The sequence below is a fragment of the Diorhabda carinulata genome, chromosome 4, assembly GCF_026250575.1.
Source record: "Diorhabda carinulata isolate Delta chromosome 4, icDioCari1.1, whole genome shotgun sequence".
NCBI lineage: Eukaryota > Metazoa > Arthropoda > Insecta > Coleoptera > Chrysomelidae > Diorhabda > Diorhabda carinulata.
Window position 1 is genome coordinate 22,181,637 of NC_079463.1, and position 23,349 is coordinate 22,204,985.

Sequence of the window (23,349 nt, forward strand, 5' to 3'; positions counted from 1 at the left end):
TATTTATCATTATTTCCCTTTTAATTTGTATTTTCCGTGAGGGTAAATTATACAACTATGTTTGGTTTCTTTCGCATTATATATTATAGAAGTGTTGTAAAGTAACATACAGTGTGCTCAAAAAGTGACGTTTATTTAAAAATATTTTATTCATCTATTTAATTATGTTTTAGTTAGAATTTTGGGAAGACGTTCATAACCTAGTCTACCATAATCGTTTTGATAAGTGGTAATTGGCGTGTACATTCTTGAAGATGCCAAAAATCCCAATACTAAAATGAGTTTACGTGTGAAAAAATGTCATTTATTTCCTTAAAAGCGTTATCATTCAACTGGGTAAACAAAAATAATAAAATTTATTAACGTGGTTAAATATTATTCAGATTATCGACTTACTTCTTTGACTTTCGATAGTCGGTAAAATTTTGCGAGTTTTTTTTTCTTCATACAATTGTTCAAAATGTTTTGCTAACTCATTTTCAACAATATCTTCTTTACTCTCTGAATCTATAACTAATGAAAAGTATTTATTATCTACAACGGGTAGAAAGTGCCCAAACTAATTCACTAAAAACAATCATCGACTTCAGGGTGATACATACAGGATGTCCAATAAATAAGTATCTCGTAATTTGACAAAACCACTGTTGATATATTTTGAAGAAAATTTATGCTTCTATCGTTTCAAACGATATATTTGATGCATTTTCTTCGATATTTACCTTTTTTCCAATCTTTGCAATAATCTGTTCTATAAGTAGTTAACGACATTCGTTTCGCTTGGAGTTCTTTGACTGCTTTTTCAATTTCTTCGAAATGTTCCTGTAACGGAAGATACGGCGTTGCAGAAGAAATTGCGACATATTGGGAAAGGAAATACGATCGATTTCCATTTAAAATAAGATTTGAATTTATATTCTTACTGTTATTTTTCCTCCCAAATCTTTTTCTGTTAACCATTCAACATTTTTTCCGTAACATTCGTCGTAATACTTTTCTTGTTTTATACTAAAAAACAATTCTCTATATAGAAAGTTTTCTTCGTCGAAGTGACTAGAATTATATATAAATTTTCACTCACGGTTTTGTTTTTTCTTGTACATTCCATCTATAAGTATTTTTCGCTGTGGTAATGAACGCTTGAGCCATTTCCTACTTTAATTTTTTCACAAAATTCCTTAACGTCAATTTAACTTCTAATTGAGATTGTTGACATGGCATTTAGAGTATTTTACAACTTTCTAACCAATCGGAATTAGTGACAACACGAAAAAAATACTCAAAAACCGATCAAATATATATCACTATATTATGATGTCTTCGCCAACGAATTTTCACCAATAGACAAAGTGATTCATAAGGGAGGTTCAAGTATATGATTCTTGAGCCCAACCTCACCGAGACGCCATAGCGACGAGTAGGCAAAGTCGCCAATTTGGAAGCGTAGCCACGATTTAACGGCTGTGAGCAACCTGGAGACATGATCAAGATGCGACTTACTAAGTGGTCAACCGGTCCTCAAGCATAATGAATTTCGATACAGAAAGTATTAATTGTAGAAATTCAAATTCGATCATATTTATGGGATATCGCAATACAAGATGGCGACTAAAATTGAGATTATGTCTGTTATTGATGAAAGGAGACTACTGGTCGCAACAGCCAAATCCGCCAACCACGTGTATTCCAAGAAATTGTTATTTTGAGACAAAAGACAAATCCTATCCTTCTACAAACCCGGCATCGAGAAGTTAAAGAAGCGTTGGTATTGCTGTTGTATAAGACTAAATTGATGAGTAAATACTGTTGTTTTTTTTAAATAATTAACTTATACTCTTTCTTCTTATACACTTTTATTTATCAACTCCATGTACAATGCAAATCTTATTACTATATCATCTTAACCTTAATGATGAATAATTCTCGATAATTCTCTATGATTCTCACTAACTGACTTCTTCTTTTTCATATATCTTAACAGTAGGCCAGAAAGTAAAAAAACTAACACCTATATTATTAAACACAAACCAGAAAAGTATTATTTTTAACACCCTCTCTTAATACTTTTCTATGAAATTTCAAATATTATATTTTGATTTTTCTTTTATTAACATTAATAATAAACAAAATATCTTAACATAAATTTAAATAATCTCTATTCTTATAAAACTGTCTTTTGTGGAGCCCCTTTGTTAAAATGTCTGCTACTTGATTTTTAGTTCCAATAAAAGTTAATTCCATTTTCTTTGTATTTAAAATGTCACACACAAAGTTGTATTTTATATCTATATGTTCTACACGTTTGTTATTTTCGGGATTTTTTATCAAAGCTATACATCCTTGATTGTCCTCATATATTTTAAAATTTTGAATATTGACTTTCATATCAAACAATAATTTCTTAAACCATAAGCAATCTTGTACTGCGGAACATAATGCCACTAACTCAGCTTCTGAGCTTGAAAGAGTCACACAATTTTGTTTTCTTGTTACCCACATCACTATATTACCAAATAATTTAATTAAATATCCTGACACTGATTTTCTATCTACCACTTCACTTCCCCAATCAGAATCCACATAACACTCAAACAAACTTTCATTATTTTTTCTTTCAAATTTTAAATGCATATCAACTGTTCCTTTTAAATATCTTAAAATTCTTTTTAATCCTGTCCACACCAAACTATTATTTTTATCTTGAAATCTACTTAAATAATTTACTGAGTAACTGATATCTGGTCTTGTTCCAAGCATCAGATACATTAAACATCCAATTAATTGTCTTACTGGTAGTGTGCATTCATCATCTTTATTTTCAAAAATATTAAACTTTGGATCTATAGGTGTTGCTGTGGGATTGCAATTATCAAAATTAAATCTTTCTAATATTCCAAGTAAATATCTTCTTTGACTTAATTCCAAGATTCCTTCTTCTTTAATATAATTTACTTCAAGTCCTAGAAAATTCTTTAAATCTCCTTTATCTTTTATATCAAAACATCTCATTAAATCATTTTTACAAATTTCAATTTTATTTAATTTTTGCCCTGCTAATATGATATCATCCACATAGAGTAATAAATACATAATTTGTTTATCTTCATCAACTTTTGTATATAGACAATAATCAGTTTCTGATCTTGTAAAACCTAAATTTAATAAATATGTATTTATTTTTATGTTCCAGCATTTTGCAGCTTGTTTTAAGCCATAAAGAGCTTTATTCAATTTTAAAACACATCCTGGTTTACAATTTACCCTCTCTGGCGCATAAACATATATTTCTTCTTTTAAATCTCCATTTAGAAATGCCGTTTTCACATCAAGTTGTTTTATATAATATCCATATTGATTGCTCACTGTTAGAAGAGTCCTTATTGTTGTCATTTTTGCCACAGGTGAATATATATCATCATAATCATAAGTATTTCTCTGTCCACATCCTCGTACAACTAATCTCGCTTTGTATCTGTCTTCCATTATTGTTTCTAATGGTTTCTTAGCAAATACCCATTTAGCTGTCAAAATTTCTGCTTTTTCCGGTTTCTCTACTTCATTCCATGTCTCATTTTTCTCAATTGAATCAATTTCCCTTTTCATAGCCTGTATCCACATATTTTTGTCACTTCTATTATCTATTTCCTCCACTGTCTCTGGTACTTTTTCTACAAATGATACTGCATCAAATGCCATATATAATTCATAATCATTATATTTTTCTGGAATTTTGACTTTCCTTTTTATTCTTTCAAAATTTTTTCTTTTATGAGCTTCATCATTACTCTCATCTTCTTCGGATTCTATTTCAACGTTTTCTTCTTCTTTATCTATTTGTTCTTCTTCTAAACTGTTTTGTTCTCTATTATTTATTTCAATACTTGCTTTTTTTTATTTTATAAATAAAATCAGTTTCATTAAATATAACATCTCGTGCTACTATCACCCTTTTTCCTTTTATACTCCACAATCTGTAACCTGTATTTGTATATCCTATAAAAATCATTTTTTCAGAAACTGGATCAAACTTTTCTCTAAATTGTTTTTGTATATGAGCATATGCTGTACATCCAAATATCTTAATATTTTTTATATCAGGTTTTTTACCATACCACAATTCTGCTGGTGTAACATTTTCTAAATGTTTGCTAGGGCTACGATTTAAAATATAAGCAGCTACTCTAATGCTCTCATTCCAAAATGTTTTTGGCAGGTTGGCTTCTTCTATCATTGTTCTTGCCTTTTCCAACAAACTTCTATTAAACCTCTCAGCCTTACCATTCTGCTGTGGCGTATATGGTATTGTATAATCTAAAACAGTTCCATTTGATTTACATAAATCTTTTATATCTTTGGAAATATACTCCCCTCCATTGTCACATCTTAGCACTGCCAATTTTATGTTAAATTTTGATTGTACCATATTTACATATTCTTCAAAACACTTAAACACCTCATCTTTACCTTTTATGATATACACTGTACAAAAATTAGAAAAATCATCCACAAATGTAACAAAATATTTACCCCCATCGTGACTTAGTGGCGTTATTGGTCCAACAACATCAGTATGAACAATCTCTAATAATCTTTTTGCATGTGATCTTGTTTCAAATCTAAGTTTTGTCATTTTACCTTTTACACAGGCTTCACAAAAATCAATTTTATTTACATTTACATTTTCCAAACCTTTTACCATTCTTTTATCAACTAATAACTTTAAATTTGCATTACACATATGCCCTAATCTTTTATGCCACATCATTGATTCATTGTCATCATTTTCAATCATAAAACATCGATTTTCTATCTTATACTCAAAAATAATCTCATAAAGCCTGTTTCTAAATCCTACTCCTATCAATTTATTTTCATTATATAAACTAACCTGACCACCCTCAAAAATTACAGATACATTAGACATTTCTAATCTTTTTACTGATAATAAATTCTTCCTTAAATTTGGAACGTAAAAAACATTTTTTATTATGCATTCAATGATCTTTCCATTTATTTTACTCAAAACTTTAATATTTCCAATACCTATTGCCCTCAAATATTCATTATTCTTTGCTACTGCTATGTTAATTGGTGTTTTTAATTCTAAATATTCATAAAAATATTTGTTATTATTTACTAAATGATCTGTACAGCCTGAATCTATATAGAATGAGATATTATCGTTACTTACAATCTTACTTTCATTACCATTCATCAAAAAACATATTCCATCTTGCTCTTCCTGATCTTCGGAACTTTGTTTCTTGTTCACCTCTACATGATTTCCCTGATTTCTGTAGTTTGTATGATAACTTCTACCTCGAGTGAAACCTCTACTTGGAGTTGCATATCCTCGAAAACCTCCTCTACTATAACCACCTCTATAATTTCCTCTGAAACTACCTCTTGTAAAACCACCTTGCACAACTCTTGAATTTGATTGCCCTGGTACACTTTCTTTACAGTCTTTTTGCATATGTCCTTCCTTATGACACCGGAAACACACTATTTTTCTAGTATTTGTAGTATTAAATACTGCTGATTTTTGTTCATAAGTTGATTGTTCAGATTTTAATGCTTTTCTTCTTTCTACTTCACTTCTAAATTTTCTTTTGACGAAATCTATTGTTAACACTTTAGGATCCATATTCTCTAATATTGTTATAACTGTTTCAAAACTTGGAGGCATCCCCATCATTAACATACATACAATGTCCTCATCACTCATAACAGCTCCTGTAGCTCTTATCTTCCTAACAAGATCATCAAATTCTGTCAAATAACCTTCCAAATCTTCATTCTCTTTTAATTTTAATGACATTAACATTCTTCTTAGCATCATTTGCCCGGGTAATCCTTTTTTTTTCATAAATATCTCCTAAAGCTTGCCACATACCATAGGCTGTATTGTTCTCCGTTACAAATTCTAATTGCTTATCATCCAAACATTGTATTATCAATGACTTACATAACTTATCTTTTTTCATAGCTTCCTTTTTGTCTTTTTCCACTGTATAATCTGATTCCACAAATTCTTTTTCTATCCATTCTGCCACATCTTTTTCTTCTAGTAATATTTTCACTCTAAATTTCCATGAGTAATAATTTTCACCATTCAATAGTTCTATGTTATAAATATTTTTTATTTGTGAATTAGCCATTTTCTTTATATTTTAATTATCCACAGAATCACCTGGGCCCATAACCTGTTGTTTTTTTTAAATAATTAACTTATACTCTTTCTTCTTATACACTTTTATTTATCAACTCCATGTACAATGCAAATCTTATTACTATATCATCTTAACCTTAATGATGAATAATTCTCGATAATTCTCTATGATTCTCACAACTGACTTCTTCTTTTTCATATATCTTAACAGTAGGCCAGAAAGTAAAAAAACTAACACCTATATTATTAAACACAAACCAGAAAAGTATTATTTTTAACAAATACGATTTTGGAAATACAACTTATTGAATGATTTGTAAAAAAATAAAAAACTGTTGGTGAATAATATTTAGATAGAACTTGATTCCAATCACGTAAATACTTATTTTTATAAACGAATTGCAGTTAAAAAAATTTGACTACGAAATTGGTAAAAAACTTCATATTTAAGGTTGCACTGATTATATGGAAATTTTTAATCGATGTTTTTTCCTATTATTTCCTGCCTAAATAGATCTAATTAAATATTAACGTAAAAAAGTGTTTTCAAAATAATTATTTTCTGAAAATAATGAGTTGGTTGATGCATTTATAACAAATATACATCTATTAAGTTGATAAATTTCCAATCCACTAATTGTTCATTATTTAAAAAAAAGATTAAAAAATTATTCATTTTTTATAAACAAACAACACAAAACTGCGAAGCTGTTTTATTTGGTAAACATCGATGGAAACGCCGAAAATTTGTTCAAATTTTTATACATGTCCAACCAATTGGACGTAAAATCTACTTTTATTTTGAAAATCTATAAACAGGATATAGAAATTTTGGAAATTTTGCACAGGTAATACCAATTCATTACAATTAAACATAATTTGTTTCCAAAGAAATTACTTAAGCTGTTAAGAATCATCATGATAAATCGACTTAAACTTACCTAGTTTCAAAATTAATTGAAATAGGTTGTAAGGAATAAGTTTTTTGGGTTCATTTAGATCATTTTTTACCATCTTCAATAGTTTCAAATCTATTTTTGCCATCAATAAAACGAGCTTTATTGAACAGAAATTTTTATTTGGTGCAATCTGATATATCAATTCTGGTTTATTAACAACTTTGCATAATCTCAAAGAAAATGATTTTTTGGCGCTAAATCACACAATCTTGGTGACCAGTTTGTTATCCGGTATGACCAACTCTTTTAGTTTTATATACTGTTCAACTTAACCAAAGAAAACTAGTGATGCAGCTCAGGATTTGTTCTGAAGATGCTTGATCCAATCACGACAGATGCTTTCCGACCTATCCACCTAGAGCAAAATTTCCCTAACCAATTTTTCACAACTTCACGTAGTAGTACTGAAAACGGCCAAAGTTTGAATGTTTCCGAAGGAATTTCTGGAACATTTGAGGATTAGAACTGAAGCTTACTTCCATCTTCCTCAATTACTTTTTTTGACATCTTCTTTCAGCTTCATAATACCGCGTTTATAAAATTACTGCTCCTTATCAGCAAAAAACTAAACCAGGTGCGATTGAAGGTCATCGTTATTTGTGAAAGTTTAACCATTCAAAGAATTGTCCAAACATCGAAATAAATGGTAATCTGATGGAGCCAGAACAACCAAGCTTCAATAGTTAGCTACGAGTCGCCAAAGATGTGTAAGATCTTTCAGTTTCATGATAGATCATTGATAGTTTCCGATTTGACATTTTTCTTTGATTTCTTTTATCCAATATCATTAGTTGTTGATAGTAAACATCAGAATTGATCATTTTGGTACTTGGAAACAGTTCAAAAAGCACAACTCTTTCCATAGGACCCTAACCTTCTATAGATTTCTGAAAAAGCCGTCAATCATGGTCATAAAGAAGATTTCAAAAAGATCGCAGTTCTATAACAATCGATTTCATTCTTATTTTATCAACTACAAGAGTTGCTGGTATGCTCAGTGGACTTTCAAATGAATTACCAGCATCAAAGAAATTTATAATTTCTGCAAGAAACCAAAGAAAACAGCCAAACACCTCTTCATAAATCCAAAAAGAATAAATCGCATAGCTGTAAATAGATAAATCTCGTTTGTAAGTTATTTTCTGACTTATTTGAAAGTTACTGGTGAGTTTTCTAGTCTAAACGATACCTAAGAAGTTGTAGTCACTTATTTCGATGTTTTGAGGTTAACGAAAGTTTTGTTCAAGGTATCGTATCATTGGTTATTTCTCGTCGATATAGTTTTGTCGTTAATTTCAATTACAGTCTTTTACTGAGACAAAATGATTCTACAACAAACATTTCTTGTAGTTTTAGAAAGTTCACATGATTTAACAGAAACAAAAAGTATTTATAACCTTATTAATATTTATTTCAATTAGAAATATCGAATTCGTAAACATTTTTATGATGTTATTTTCAGATTTTATATACAAAATGTTATATTCATTCGATTAGATACAGATAATTTAAAAAATATGCAATACACACAAACAAAAGAAAATAAATTGCATTATACACATTTGGGAAATTGCGACAAGTTGTTAAAATCGAATGAAATCTCGAAACCAAAGTTCAGTAAAAGGAAATTTGAAAATGTTCGAGTTTTAGCTGGGATTTATCCGCCATACGTTCATAACGATAAATACACTGGAATAAGCAATAAGGTGAAAAGTTTTAATTAAAACACATTGTTAACATTTGGTTTGTTCCAACCTACTAGTCAGGACCGTACTTGGAACGGTTATGGGAAGCGTTTATATCAATCAATTTTTGTACGATGATTTTCTATGAATTACGACATATGCCGATCAATTTCGCTGGTTTTCCAATCGGGGTGGCACTTTCCTACAGGATTAATTTCATTCATAATCAGCGTACCATGAGATTGAGGCATACTTGGACATTAGTTCCACTCGCATACATTCAATATTGCATCAACATCAATTGGTTGGATATCACAAAAAAAATCGAACGTGGTGTTTCGGAAAACGTCTACAAGATCGTGACAAGCGACGAATCATAGATATTTGCACATAAACTCGAATTTAAAAATCAATCGACTTCGAAGTTAATGATCGCCTGTTTTTTTTTTGGAAAAACTGGATCTAATATCACCGTTCCATTAGAGCAAAGTAAAACTGTCGATTCTGAATGGTATTTAGTTGCTTCGAAAACATTAGGAAAACCATGACGAATCATTCTCCACCAAGAAAACTCTTACAGCTCTTATATATCAGTTCAAATAAAAACGTTTTTGAACAGTCAAAACATCGAATTGATGGGTCATCCCAATCGAAGTGCTTCGAAAGACATCTATGTGTTGTGCCAGGCGACAAATCCATGAATATAAGACAGAAACAAACAAAAACGACTGTATGGCTTTTTCAAGACGAGCCAAATCCAAAAAAAGTTGTTTCCGTTCAAATAAAAACGTTTTTGAACAGTCAAAACGTCGAATTAATGGGCCATCCGCTGTAAAACCCTTGTTTGGCACTCAATGATTTCTTCTTAATCCCGCAGATCAAAAATAAATTGAGAAATCGAAGTTTTTCTACATCAGAAGAAGTTCAAATAACATGTTTTGGAAGTACCTCAATCGGAATTGAGAAAATATTTCTACAATTGGTTCAAACTCATGGAAGAATGTATTGAAAAACAATTTTAAATATGTGTTTTTATTTATTTCAAAACTTAAATAGCAACCCTCGTATAAATTGAAATTGAAACAAAACGAGATTTTTAATTATTTATATTATTGAATTGATGGTGATATACAATAAGTTTTAAGGTTATTTGATTGTACAGAATTTTTAATAAAGAAAAGACAATTAATTTGTTTTTTTTTTCAAAATAACATATCAACGAACCTACCGCTAATTACAACTAAATAATAATTTAAAATATTCTTTTCCTGTTTTAATAACTGATAAACATTCATAGTAAAAATTCCGGTTTAACAAAAACCCGACGTTATCATTGCAAATTGTAACAAAATGAGACACGTTTGTTCGTATGTTGTAATTTTGTACGTTTTTTCTATAACTGAAACATACAAAATATTGGGAATATTTCCAATATGTGGACAAAGTCATTTCACACTTGGATTCAGGTTAATGAAAGAATTAGCCGATCGAGGACACCAAGTCAGCTTCATAAATTGTTTTCCTCAAGAAAAACCGATTAAAAACTTGAAAGATATTTCAGTGGAAAGCATAAAAAGCAACCTTCTCAGTAAGTTATACAAATTTTTAATTATTAAACGTGTATATTAACTTCTACCTTAACTAACTGTACCACAATTTTCTGCTAGTTCTCGTTAATGATTTCCTTTATCCACTTTCCAGCCTAGCACTTTTTTATTTTGGAATTATGTCATTTCAAGGTAGGATCTTCATCATCGGGATCATTAAAACAACATGAGAATTTTTTCATATCACGTTTATTTTAATAATACAATTAATTATTTGTCTACTAACTTATAATACTTCGAAGTAGCTTCCAGAAAACAATATTTCCATTTTATAAAATAATGTAAGTACCATAAATTAATAGCGAAAATAATTAACGTATAAATTGACTGAATTATCGTATTTGAAGGCTTATTATGAAATTTAATTTGATTAAGTTAAACTAACCCTCCCCCCCAAATACCTTATAAATTTCCTCTATCTATTCAGCTTCCTGAGATCAGTCTAAAGTAACCACAAAGTCCTAAACTTGACAAATTTGGGATCCAAATAAGACAACAATCTTCTTCCCCAAAATCAAAAACGTCGTAACAGAAAATCATTTCTAGTAATTTGAGTAGTTTGTAATTTGAAATTAAATTATTTTTCGTTGTAGAATTCTATGATATGTCATCGATAACCCAACAGCAAAAATTTTCATTCTACAGATGTTATAAAGGAGTGAGTTATTTTGAAAATCTGTTGGCAACGGGTTTATTAAAAAACGAGAATATTCACAAACTAGTCAAATCTAACGAGACTTTTGATCTGGTGATAAGTGAAAATTTTTACTTCGAATTCATGACGTTTTTCGCTTATAAATTCGGCGCTCCTTTGATAATGATTTCAGCGGGTCCAGTCTCGTTTCATTCTAATTACATATTCTCGAATCCAGCGCCGAGTTCTTACATCACCAATTTATTTCAATTCGATACAAATTCCAAAATGAGCCTATGGGAAAGAATGGAGAACCTGTATGCGGAAATTTTGGGAGAATTTTATATGAATTTTGTACAAATACCAGAACAAGCCGGATACTTGAAACAACTGGTCCCCGATGCTCCGGATTTGAAAAAAATCTTATACAATACCAGTTTATTATTAGTAGCTTCTCATCTTGGTGTATTTGGACCGGTACCTTTACAACAAAATGTCAAAGAAATTGGTGGTTACACCATACCGCAACCACAACCGTTACCTAAACCCATAAAAGACTTTTTGGATAACGCCACTGAAGGCGTCGTAATATTTTCCATGGGATCAATGATAAAAAGTTCAAATTTCGCATTGGATAAAAAAAATATCGTATTGAACGCGTTTTCGAAAATACGACAAAAAGTTTTATGGAAATTCGAAGAGGATCTCAGAGATATACCCGATAATGTGCAAATATTCAAGTGGATTCCACAATCTGATGTTCTAAGTGAGTAACTATAAATATATATCTCACTCCATAGTATTATTTTTTTACGTTTCAGATCATCCTAACGTTGTTGCGTTTATATCACACGGTGGTTTATTGGGAATCACCGAAAGTCTTTATTACGGAGTCCCGATTTTGGGAATACCCGTGTTTTACGATCAAGGAAGAAATATTGAATTGGCTGCTGAAATAGGATACGCGTTAAAAATAAATTATAACGATTTAGAAGAAAAAGCTTTCGAATGGGCATTGAATGAAATATTAAATAATCCAAAGTAATTCATCCATGTTATAACTCATTACTTACTTGATTTGATTTCATATTCTTCTTCTTTTTTTTTTTCGTAAACAAAAAATGTTAAAAAGTATAGAGATTTCTATTATTATGAAACATATTTTTAGATATAGAGACGTAGCTAAACAACGTTCAGCTATAATGCGAGACCAGCCTACGAAAGCATTGGATGAGGCAGTCTTTTGGTGCGAATACGTCGTTCGTCATAGAGGCGCTTTCCATTTAAGATCGCCCGCTATGGATCTCAAATGGTACCAATTGTATCAATTAGATGTATTTTTACTTATATTTATTATAATTTCAACGTTTATTTTATTAATAAATAATTTATTAAAATATGTTATCAAGAGAATGACTGTAACGAATATTAATGATAAAAAAGATAAATAAAATTCGTATTTCGTTAATTAGATACGTTATTTGGTGATATGGATTGAAAAAAAAACATAATAAAATATTGAAATGAGTTGAATTATTATCTGAAATTAATTTCGATGAAAACAACATAAATAAGGGTATAAATTAGGTTAAGAACGTTTTTTTTTAATCTAAAATGGTATTTCGATCTATTTACAATGATATAAATATAAGAAAAAAACATTTTTTCTCATACTATACGCGATGTATCAAATTTTAAACAAACTTTTCATTTCATAGTTACTTTGAGACGTGGCAACACTGCTGTGAGTATTTACGATATTAACAAAATGACAAGTTTATAATATTTTCTAAAAATACTATTTTATAATATCTGTAGCGGTTTATTTGTTAGGAGTAACTCCCGAATTAAAATAATCGAAAACACCACCTGAAAAAAGTAAAATTTCGATCCAGTAATTTGTTTTTCCTTCAACACTTGTATAGCGATACCTGCACCAAAACGAATTCAATATCAACAACACAATCTAGTATATCAACACATTTCGAGAAACCTATATTACGAGAGTTTTATAAAAAGTTTCGGAAGCAATTTTTTTCAAAATAAAAGTCTATACACTTAGTAACGCAATCTTTCGCTTCTCTTCTACTCGAAACAGACGTTCACGTAGAAGATAGCGACTTCGTCTGATGAAAATATCTGTGAATCAGATCGGTCGAATACAGTGAATGCCTAATCAAACAATGACTATTCCAAAAATCAGTCGCCTCACTTTTCCGACCAATGGAAACGTTTTAGCCTTTTTCTGAGAAAGTTCAATCTTTGCGATCGTATGTTTTGATTGTTTTTTCGTTTCAAAAGTATAGCGGTGGATCCATATTTCATATACAGTCTTAAATCGACGAAAAAAACTCGACTGATTGCTTGCGTAAACATAATTTTCCAGTATATATACCAATAGTCTCTTTTATCTCTCTAAACTTAATACAATGATTATCCAGCACCATTTGGTGAACTTTTTCGATGATATCGCTAATTTTTGATCATCTTGAATGCGCGTATATCACCACGAATTTAGCTACCATACATTCATCTCCAAGTAAAAGTCAGAAACTTCTCATACAACTCTCGTAATTAAAGAAGACTGGCTTCCATAGGGAGACAACAAATAATAAAAAATCGTCGTTGCCTATATGGTAATTTCGAAATCATTTTATTGCGAGCAATACACCTCAGCATAAGAAATATCGAATATTTTGATAAACCCTGTATATGTAGGAAAATTTCAATGCCCTGGATTGGTACGTAATGCGTACAAATCGTTTTTCCCCGGTATGGGATAGCAGGACAATCGTCACATTTATAGGGTTTTTCTCCTGTGTGGAACAACAAATGTCGTTGTAGATCTCTATTTAATGCATATTGCCAAATTTTTGGTTCAATTACATCTAGATTTTCAATATCAGTATAACTAGACTCAGCTTTCAGTTCATTATTTGCATCGCGTCCTGAGAATGTTGTTTGTTGAAGTTTTAAATTACTGTTGTAGCCTTCACATTTGACTTTGGTAAAACTTAAACCACATTCTACATTGTTTGGTAATTCAAAAACATCACATGGTTCGTGTTTAATAACTGTAGCGTTCATTTCGAGCGCATAAAATACAATATTTAACTGACAATATAACCAAACAAAAAAATCGGTTGTAATTTCTTCTTCTTCCGGCCTCGATTATTGGACCGTCAATATTATCTTCTTTTTTATTTTTTTAGTGGTTGCTTGTTAACAAGAAAAAAGTCCAAAAAAATTTATTGACATTTCTTTTTTTTTTATTTCCTGTCATTCAAACGTCATTTCAAAAAATACATTTCAAAATGGAATTTACTGACAAAAAGAATTATTTCGTACGAATGTTAATTTTTTAATCGGGTCAGACTTGGATTTAGAAATACAAGTATTTTTGGGAGTCGTCTATATATTTCGACATAGCGTCCACTGGGGAATACATGTACATAGGTGACATCATGCGGAAACGCCCCTATAAAAAGTTATAGGATATTAAACATATATGTAAAGCATATGCGGAAAGAACAAAATCGAACATTTTACTTAGCCATGATAGTGCTGCCACCTTTCCTTGTCCATTTATATCATACTAGGATAAACCCGAGATGAATTATATGAGTAATGGGGGGGCTGCCGCCCTCCGAAACCCCCGCTACTTTAATTTATAAATGGAAATCTGTAAGATCAGAAAATCTAAGTAACTTAACCTAACCTTATTTTACGAATAAATAAATAACATGGGAATTAATTTCATTATATTTATTATTCCATGAAAATTAACACGAACAGAAACAGAAAAAGTAATCAGCGCACATACGGGTATTTGAACGATCTACACGGTCAAAAATATATTTTTGCTTCTATTGATTCTAAATGATATTAATATATAAAAAAAACTCTTAAATGTGTTATTTGAGCATATTTATTAAAATCAAATAACAAAAACATTTTTAGTCATCGAAAATATTTTCTTCTTCACTGCTTGAAGAATCTTCATTTTCATTTGGCTTCTCGGCTACAATTGAACTAACGGTTTCGGGTAAAAAGGAACCCAATTTTCTTTTTTTAATTTTTCTCATGCTGGTAAGAAGGGGATCTGAACTTAGAAGCAACCGATTATAAATATCCCTATTGCAGTTTTCCCTGGAAAATTTTCGAGCAAAATCTTGACGGTATGTTCTAAAATGTTTGTTTCGCGCTTCCGCAGCCACTTCAGAAAGCTGTCCAATGGGCAGCAATGCGTCTTTTATTATTTTTGCACCATGAATAAGTATTTTGTGCATGGTTGGCGTCATTGGGTGCCAAGGGTATAAACTTACATACAATCGAGCAGTATCCATTGCGTAATGGTCATATTTGTCTGTGTCGATTTTATACCCACTTGAAATAGTCTCTAAAATAACTTTTAACCTATAGATCAGATCATAACTAATTCCAGTTATTTCAGAGGCTAGCTTTGGGTCATCAAAAAATTTTCTGCTCGTGTTGCCATCATTTGTGTTGCCAAAATTTGATTTTGACATATCAACCAGTAACCCTGTTTCCCTGCGAAATCTAGCTTGGATTTCTAGTTTCTTTTCCTTTTCTAGACATTTTTCAGCTTCAGATTTTCTTTCGCGGTACTTTTTTACTGGCAATTTATATGCTAAGTGAAGAATGCTTTCAAAAAAACGAATCCTTGCATGTAAAACTGACAACCCAAACACCCAAACTCTGTAGTCTCAGGACTAACTTCTTTTCGAACATCCAAGTTATTAAATTCCTTGGATGTCGCTCCACATAAATAGCATTTGCTTGTAGATTTAGTGCCAGTGGCCGCGTTGCAAACTTTGCCGTCTACCATTGTCGTGATAAAGAAGTGCTTAACCAAAAACTTTTGTCCATTTAAGTCAACTTCTGTTGGGTTTAGTGACTGCGCAGATTTTTTTACGTACTCAATTTCTTCTAGCGTAACATCGACACTTTCTTTCTGAAATCGGAATCTTATAGGTCTGCAGTACCTTGGGGATGAAACACATTTGAATTCGAATCGGAATCATTTTCAAATTTTTGTTTGTATTGGGATTGTTGGGAGCCGTCACAATCCCGTTTACAAATAATTTTTAGATTGTCCCTCTCTTCTTCTTTTATGCTAATTAGGATTCCTTCCAGGTACATAGATAAGCGCTTAATGGTCAGATCAATTAAAGGCTGTAAATTACACTCGACACATTTAGCTGTTACTCTAATTTCTTCCGAAGGTGGATAACACATCTGTTTTGCCTTTTGTAAAAGGGAATAACATGGAAAAAACTTTTTGTTGGTGACTCTAATGCTTTCGTATTGTCGACGAGTTAAGTCTGCATCAACAAACATAGCTAAAGCCTTTGTTACAGTAAGTGACTCTACCTCTTTAGTTTTAGAGTCACAAAATGCTTTTTTGTACTTAGTTGCACGTTTTGGAGTAGTGCAGGTAATTTGCTTTAATATTTCTGAAGCGTCTCTCTGTCCAGATATTCTCAATTCAGTCTGAGCAGCATGAACAATAACTTCCTTATCTAATGTCGACCGAATCTCCTCGGTTTTTCTTCTTTCGGTGCGCTCACTAGATTCTCCAAATGACTTGAGCGGTCGGCCTGGTCGGCTTTGCCCAGCTACAGTAATTTGAATGGTTCCTTCTAGCCACGTCCGGTTGTACTTGATAAAAATATCCTCCTTTTTGTGGGATTTCAACCACCTTTGTTTCACTTGGGTTTTAAAATAAGCAAAAGTGCGCTTGAAGTTATTAATTTGCTCTTCAGTATAACTTTTACCTAACAAAAATTGTTCTTTCAAACCATTAAGTTTTTTTTCCAAATTAGGTATATTCAGTCTCTGCATCCATTCAAATAAATATTTTCGGATGACATCTCTTACCCCCGAAGAACTAGGTGAAACTTAAACAAAAACATATAATTTAAAACTGCACCAATATCTTAATAATGTTTTTTACAGATATTTTCACACGGCTTAGAAAACCAATTTTTTAACAACAAATGTATGAAAACATCCCTAAGGTTTTTATATTTGTTTAATTTTTACTAAAAACACGCAAAAATGTCTTCAAACACTTAGTCTATATAATAAATATCCTAAATATTAGTTTTAAGCTTTTAAAAAAGTAAATTCTTCCTAAACACATCGAGCATATAAACACAAAATTATTGCAAGAAAGCGATGAAGATCTTATAAAAAATAATATTAATAGTGCTTATCCGCGCTTTTCCGCGGCAAATTTTTTGATTTGCCAATTCTTAAAGCTCTAAACTTTTTACTGAATGGAAAAATATAGCGTGATCTAATTTGATACCATAACATGTATAATATTAAACAAAAATAAAAACAAAAAAAATGTTGTAATATGCATAACTTCTTAAAAATCGAACCCTTACCATAAAACTAAAATAAAAATATTTGATTTTTATCAAAACTTGTAAGTATTTACCTGCAATATCCAAATCCATCACTACTTTTTCAATATTAAAAGTCCAAACAAAAATATTTACAGCTAAAGTTGACAAATTCACAATAACGCTTAAAACAATCACATGTATCCCCAAGACGGTCGAAATCAGAATGGCCTTGGCGATGCTCCCTGCATGGTAGAATAATGAAAGGGGTCAGGTATAATTCATAGACTAGTCATCTACTTCAACCAGCGGTTTAGGTAGTTTGGTATTGCATTTTGCAAAATGGACTTATGGCCGCTCAGATTGTTTAAATACCCGTATGTGCAGCGGCGGAAATCAGTGTATTGGCGACGAATGGCTTGGAGTTGTACGTTGATTTGGCGGCAATGAGAAGTCCATGCATTCCAAGGTAACGCGGTCATAGGTCTCATTGTGTGCAAATCCATAAAGAAGCCTACAAAACATGAGTGTTCAATAGAAACGAATTAAAACAATATAATTAGACTCACCTGATATTGTTTTCCAGAGAGAGGCGCGAATCATGGAACCCAGTATCTTTGGACACGCTAACAGTAGCAGGTCATCCAGCTGCTCTGCATTTGTTGCAATAAAAATGGCCGCAGCCATGTTGCGAAGAGTTAATCTATATTTCAACACGGTGGCTGCGGCATTTTTTGCTACTTGGAAGCAGCCCTTGAGCATGAGCCCATGATATGGCAGTGGATTTATCCACTGGAAAAGAGCGGGAATTCCAGAGAGGAACAAAATCCATGATCTGAATATAATAGATTAGAAAACAATAGAATAACATGGAAAACTTGCCAAGAAAAGTATATGCGACTTTTCAGGTCGAAGGTAGAAGACACAATGGCGTCCAAAACAATCGAAAGCGTCTCTTCTCTAACTGCGCATGACAATATCATGAGAGTAACGCCATCTAGGAGCCAATAAAAAAATTACGCGGTAAATTCAAAAATGTACTAGTACATTTACATACATACATAAAATTTCGATACAGAAAGTATTAATCATAGAAAATCAAGTTGATGAGTAAATACAATATGTTGGAAACACGATTTATTGAATGATTTGTAAAAAAGTAAAAAAAAAACTGTTGGTGAATAATATTTAGTTAGAGCTTGATTCCAATCACGTAAATACTTATTTTTATAAACGAATTGCAGTTAAAAAAATTTGACTACGAAATTGGTAAAAAACTTCATATTTAATGTTGTACTGATTATATGGAAATTTTAAATCGATGTTTTTTCCTGTTATTTCCTGCCTAAATAGATCTAATTAAATATTAACGTAAAAAAGTGTTTTCAAAAGAATTATTTTCTGAAAATAATGAGTTGGTTGATGCATTCATAACAAATATACTTCTATTAAGTTGATAAATTTCCACTCCACTAATTGTTCATTATTTAAAAAAAAGATTCGTTTTTACATAAAATATTTACAGCTAGAATTTTTATATAAAGTAATACGTGGTATGATAAGCAGTTAATCCAAAATGTTGATAATATTTCTAAGTATTTTTACTTTAATGGAATGTTCACTATTACAAAAAATTGTCGAAAATAACGTTAAAACATCGGATGTTTGCGTTAAAAATCTTGTAGCTGATTATTCCAAACAACAAGAAGTTGTTGTTTCTATTAACAATGATAATATCAAAGAAATAATAGGACATCGCGTATATTACAACTATCAATTAAAAAATTATTCATTTTTTATAAACAAACAATACAAAACTGCGAAACTGTTTTATTTGGTAAACATCGATGGAAACGCCGAAGATTTGTTCAAATTTTTATACATGTCCAACCAATTGGACGTAAAATCTACTTTTATTTTGAAAATCTATAAACAGGATATAGAAATTTTGGAAATTTTGCATAGGTAATACCAATTCATTACAACTAAACATAATTTGTTTCCAAAGAAATTACTTAAACTGTTAAGAATCATCATGATAAATCGACTTAAACTTACCTAGTTTCAAAATTAATTGAAATAGGTTGTAAGGAATAAGTTTTTTGGTTCATTTAGACTATTTTTTACCAATTTCAATAGTTTCAAATCTATTTTTGCCATCAATAAAACGAGCTTTATTAAACAGAAATTTTTATGTGGTGCAATCTGATATATCAATTCTGGTTTATTAACAACTTTGCATAACCTCGAAGAAAATGATTTTTTGGGGTTAAATCACACGATCTTGATGACCAATTTATTATGTGGTATGACCAACTCTTTTAGTTTCACTTAACCAAAGAAAACTAGTGATGCAGCTCAAGATTTGTTCTGAAGATGCTTCTGAAGTTCCAACCAGGACAGATGCTTTCCGACCTATCCACCTAGAGCAAAATTTGCAAGACATACTCGACAGGTAGACGTGGTTTATGAAAACCAAGTTCGTATGAATGCAAACATTCTGATTATTTATTCACCGATTCGATCAAAGAACAAAATTTTCAGCTCTGTCGCTGTATTGGCGGCGGTTACGACGAACGTTTGGCTTGAAAGCTTTCAAATCAACATCTTTTCGTAAAATATTTCTTAAAATGAAAAGAGACAACACCTGTAATCTTCCTCATTGCTCTCCTGTACAGTTGTTAAAAAAATTCACATTCAATCTATCCATAATGAAATGTCAAATCAAATTAAACAATCTGTCAAATGGATTGTCAAATAAAGCAGCATTGCTAGGCCAAAATTGCCTCGACATTTAATTTTAAAATGTTCAATAGACGTACAAAGAAGTATGTACAGTATCAAATCATTTATTTTCCAGGTACTATATCTACAACGTAATATTTATCAACGTGGATACCAAAAATTTTGATATTATGGAATATACTTACGATAAAGAAAATACCCCGAAATACGTATATTTGGCAAATTGCAACAAACTATTAGAAACTGATCAAATTATTCAACGAAAACGATTCAAACGCAGAGTATTTGAAAAAATAAAAGTTTTCGCTCAACTTTATCCACCCTATTTATCTAATGACGAAAAGATTGGAATAAGCAACGAGGTAATTTTCCCAACGTCAATGTATTGTAGATTCTCTTCTATAAAAAAAAAACTTGTTCAAAAAAGTTCCGATAGATGTCGCTAGGTACGCCATCTCTCTCTCTCTCTCTGAATAATATAAATGACGTTTTGTTTTTCCAAAAGATATTCTCTAAGTACAAATTACGATTTGTTTCTGTTAAGAAACAGTCTCTAACGACGATTGACGATTAGTTTTTATAAAAAACTGTCTTTAATGACAATTGATTGTTTGTTTTTTGAAAAGACAGTCTCTAAAGACAATTCATTGTTTATTTTAGTAAAAAAGAAACAGTCTCCAACCACAATTGACGATTAGTCTTCATAAAAATCAGTCTTTAAAGAAAATTGACTGTTTTTGGAAAAGACAGTCTCTGAAAACAATTATATATTTTAATAAAATACCTCGGTCCATTTGAACAGCTCCTGGCTTATTTTTAAATCAAAACAATGATTTATTATAACAAAACATTGCGAGTTATATTTCAATATCAAAATAGATCGTAACGAGCAATGCGTGATGATCAAATACTTGTCTAACTTTAACGTATATTCAGAAAAACTTTATTAATACATTAGAGTAATCTACATTATCATAGAACCGAATGAAAAGATGAAAATACAACACGAAAATTCAAAAAATAAAGTGGAAAAAAGGGCGAAGCAAACAGATAATATAAAGTTGATTCAAGTTGTATAAAAAACTTCTTTTTTTTTAGATAATTAATATGATATACAAAAAACTACAGATAAACGTCATTTATACATACAAAACACAAATTGAAGGATCTATTATAAATGATAATTTCACGGGAATGTGGAAAATATTATTAGAAGGACCTTACGATATGTTCGCTGGAGTAGTAGTACCAGAAGGTACGGAAATGGGTTATTTCGAACAAACTTTTTCACCTCTAGAAGATAGTTCGTATTTCGCTGTACCATATTTATTAGAAGACGTCGAGAGGTTGTCGATTTTTCGTATTTTCACCACGCATTTATGGATCGTTATATTTCTAATCCTGATTATTCTAGGATTGCAATTTCATTACATTATAAATATTTTGAAATTAGATCGGAAGTATACTAAACTAGAAATCGGTTTTATAATATTTCGTTCGTTATTAGAAGTCCCGACTTTTAAAAGACCCAATACCACATCGCTCAAAATTCTCTTCACTGGAATTTTATTTTTCACTATGATAATAAGCAACTGTTATAAAAGTAAATTATTCAATTCCAGCGTTAACGAACATTCGAGACAAGTATACGGCACAATCGAAGATATAGTAAACAAAAAATTAAATGTCGGATTACACGCCGTAGCTAAAAGAACTATGATTAGATCCGTTAATTTCTACGAAAAATATTTAGCAGAAAACAGTATTTTTTGTAGTGTTGATTCTACTTGTCTAAACAAAACTGCCTTCGAGAAAAATTTCGCTACAGTTAAATTAGAAAAGTATTTAAAATTTATAATACCTCGAACGTATATAAACGAATACGGCACGCCACTGATTTATATCATGAGAGATTTCAAAGTGAATACCGTTTTCTTGAATTATTTCTTCAAAATGGGACATCCTGTATACGATAAATTCAATGAATATTTAATGATAATCAAAGAAAACGGATTCGTTGATAAAATTTATAAAGATTTAGACAAAGTTAATTTGGCGATGATGAAACGATACGAAAAAACCATTCGGTTCGAACCTATGAGTTTATTTGATTTTGGTAAATTATTTTTTTTATATGGAATAGCCGTTGGGGTTTCAATTTCGATATTTTTTTCGGAATATTTATATCATTTCATAACTAGCCATAAGCTCCAATTGTTGAAAATTGATCGATAAAAAAAATAATCTCAAAACAAAATAAATAAAATTTTAAAACTAGCTACGCCTTTTTTTTTGAAAATTTCGATTCCATTGATTAGAATAACACTACAAATTGTTGGGGTTTGAAGTAATATAGTCACGTGGTCGTATTAGCTAAGGCAGATTCACAAAAACGTTAAGACAATAAAGCTCCATACCCCCCAACAGCTTCTGATCCTCTACAAGTTCTAAAATCGTTTATATTTGGAGTATTGATCGTACATTTGGAGCTCGGTTCCCAAAAATACCCTGAGGATGCTTAAATCAATACAGAAGAGACTTATAATCGATCCAGAGTTGATTAGAAACTTCGAAATCTTAGATCATAGAAAAAATATTGTTGAACTAACTTTGTTCAATCGATACTATCACGGTTGATGCTTTACGGGGCTGTCCAGCATAACTCCACCTAGAACAGTATCTACGAAACCTAACCAACAAACAGACGTGGCTCACAAACGTCAATTTATCGTTTTTCCCGAACACTATTAGCTACAGAGGTTTAAGATCAAACCTAATCACTCTAAGTATTCGAGTGGAAAATGATTTACCTTCTTGTGCATGATTTTTATATTAAAAAAAAAGTATTACCAAATTTAATAACTTTTTGAAATTTGTTTACTATTCATAGTTATTCAAATACATCGTTTAGTTTGTCTATACAAAAAAGAACATTTTTATTGAATTAACCTTGTAGGCGTGACTAATTTTTCGATAAAAAGAATCAGAAGTTGATTACGAACAATGAAAGTGTTTGTTGGGCGTTTCTCTGTTGAAATTCTCTAATAAATCCATTTGTTTAATAACTTTACCTTCAATTATTATTTAAAACTAATATTATTTCATTCAACGATTAAAAAGTAATTCATTGTGTGATAAGCAGTTAATCCAAAATGTTGATAATATTTCTAAGT

At 30.8% G+C, this 23,349-nt stretch overlaps 4 protein-coding genes across 5 annotated transcripts; 2 read left to right on the forward strand and 2 right to left on the reverse strand.

Moving 5' to 3' along the window:
• Positions 1 to 114: 114 nt before the first annotated feature.
• Positions 115 to 1,194, reverse strand: LOC130892900 (uncharacterized). Its single transcript, XM_057798590.1, has 5 exons — positions 1,082 to 1,194; positions 924 to 1,008; positions 723 to 822; positions 397 to 513; positions 115 to 272 (listed from the first exon to the last, which is right to left on the reverse strand). The coding sequence occupies exons 1-5, from the start codon at positions 1,147 to 1,149 to the stop codon at positions 163 to 165; spliced, it is 480 nt and encodes a 159-aa protein (XP_057654573.1). The 5' UTR covers positions 1,150 to 1,194; the 3' UTR covers positions 115 to 162.
• LOC130892898 (uncharacterized) lies at positions 203 to 22,453 on the forward strand. Of its 2 annotated transcripts, none has more exons than XM_057798588.1 (3): positions 203 to 1,796; positions 20,292 to 20,538; positions 21,275 to 22,453. In XM_057798588.1, the coding sequence occupies exons 2-3, from the start codon at positions 20,347 to 20,349 to the stop codon at positions 22,409 to 22,411; spliced, it is 1,329 nt and encodes a 442-aa protein (XP_057654571.1). In that variant the 5' UTR covers positions 203 to 1,796; positions 20,292 to 20,346; the 3' UTR covers positions 22,412 to 22,453. The 2 variants fall into 2 exon arrangements, with proteins under 2 accessions (XP_057654571.1, XP_057654570.1); XM_057798587.1 differs by lacking the exon at positions 203 to 1,796 and adding an exon at positions 6,791 to 7,020.
• On the forward strand, positions 10,098 to 12,525 carry LOC130892897 (UDP-glucosyltransferase 2-like). Its single transcript, XM_057798586.1, has 4 exons — positions 10,098 to 10,404; positions 11,017 to 11,823; positions 11,879 to 12,098; positions 12,226 to 12,525. Exons 1-4 carry the CDS (start codon positions 10,167 to 10,169, stop codon positions 12,506 to 12,508), a joined length of 1,548 nt encoding a protein of 515 aa, XP_057654569.1. The 5' UTR covers positions 10,098 to 10,166; the 3' UTR covers positions 12,509 to 12,525.
• On the reverse strand, positions 15,094 to 18,553 carry LOC130892899 (uncharacterized). Its single transcript, XM_057798589.1, has 2 exons — positions 18,001 to 18,553; positions 15,094 to 17,945 (listed from the first exon to the last, which is right to left on the reverse strand). The coding sequence occupies exon 2, from the start codon at positions 16,920 to 16,922 to the stop codon at positions 16,047 to 16,049; it is 876 nt and encodes a 291-aa protein (XP_057654572.1). The 5' UTR covers positions 16,923 to 17,945; positions 18,001 to 18,553; the 3' UTR covers positions 15,094 to 16,046.
• Positions 22,454 to 23,349: the final 896 nt, after the last annotated feature.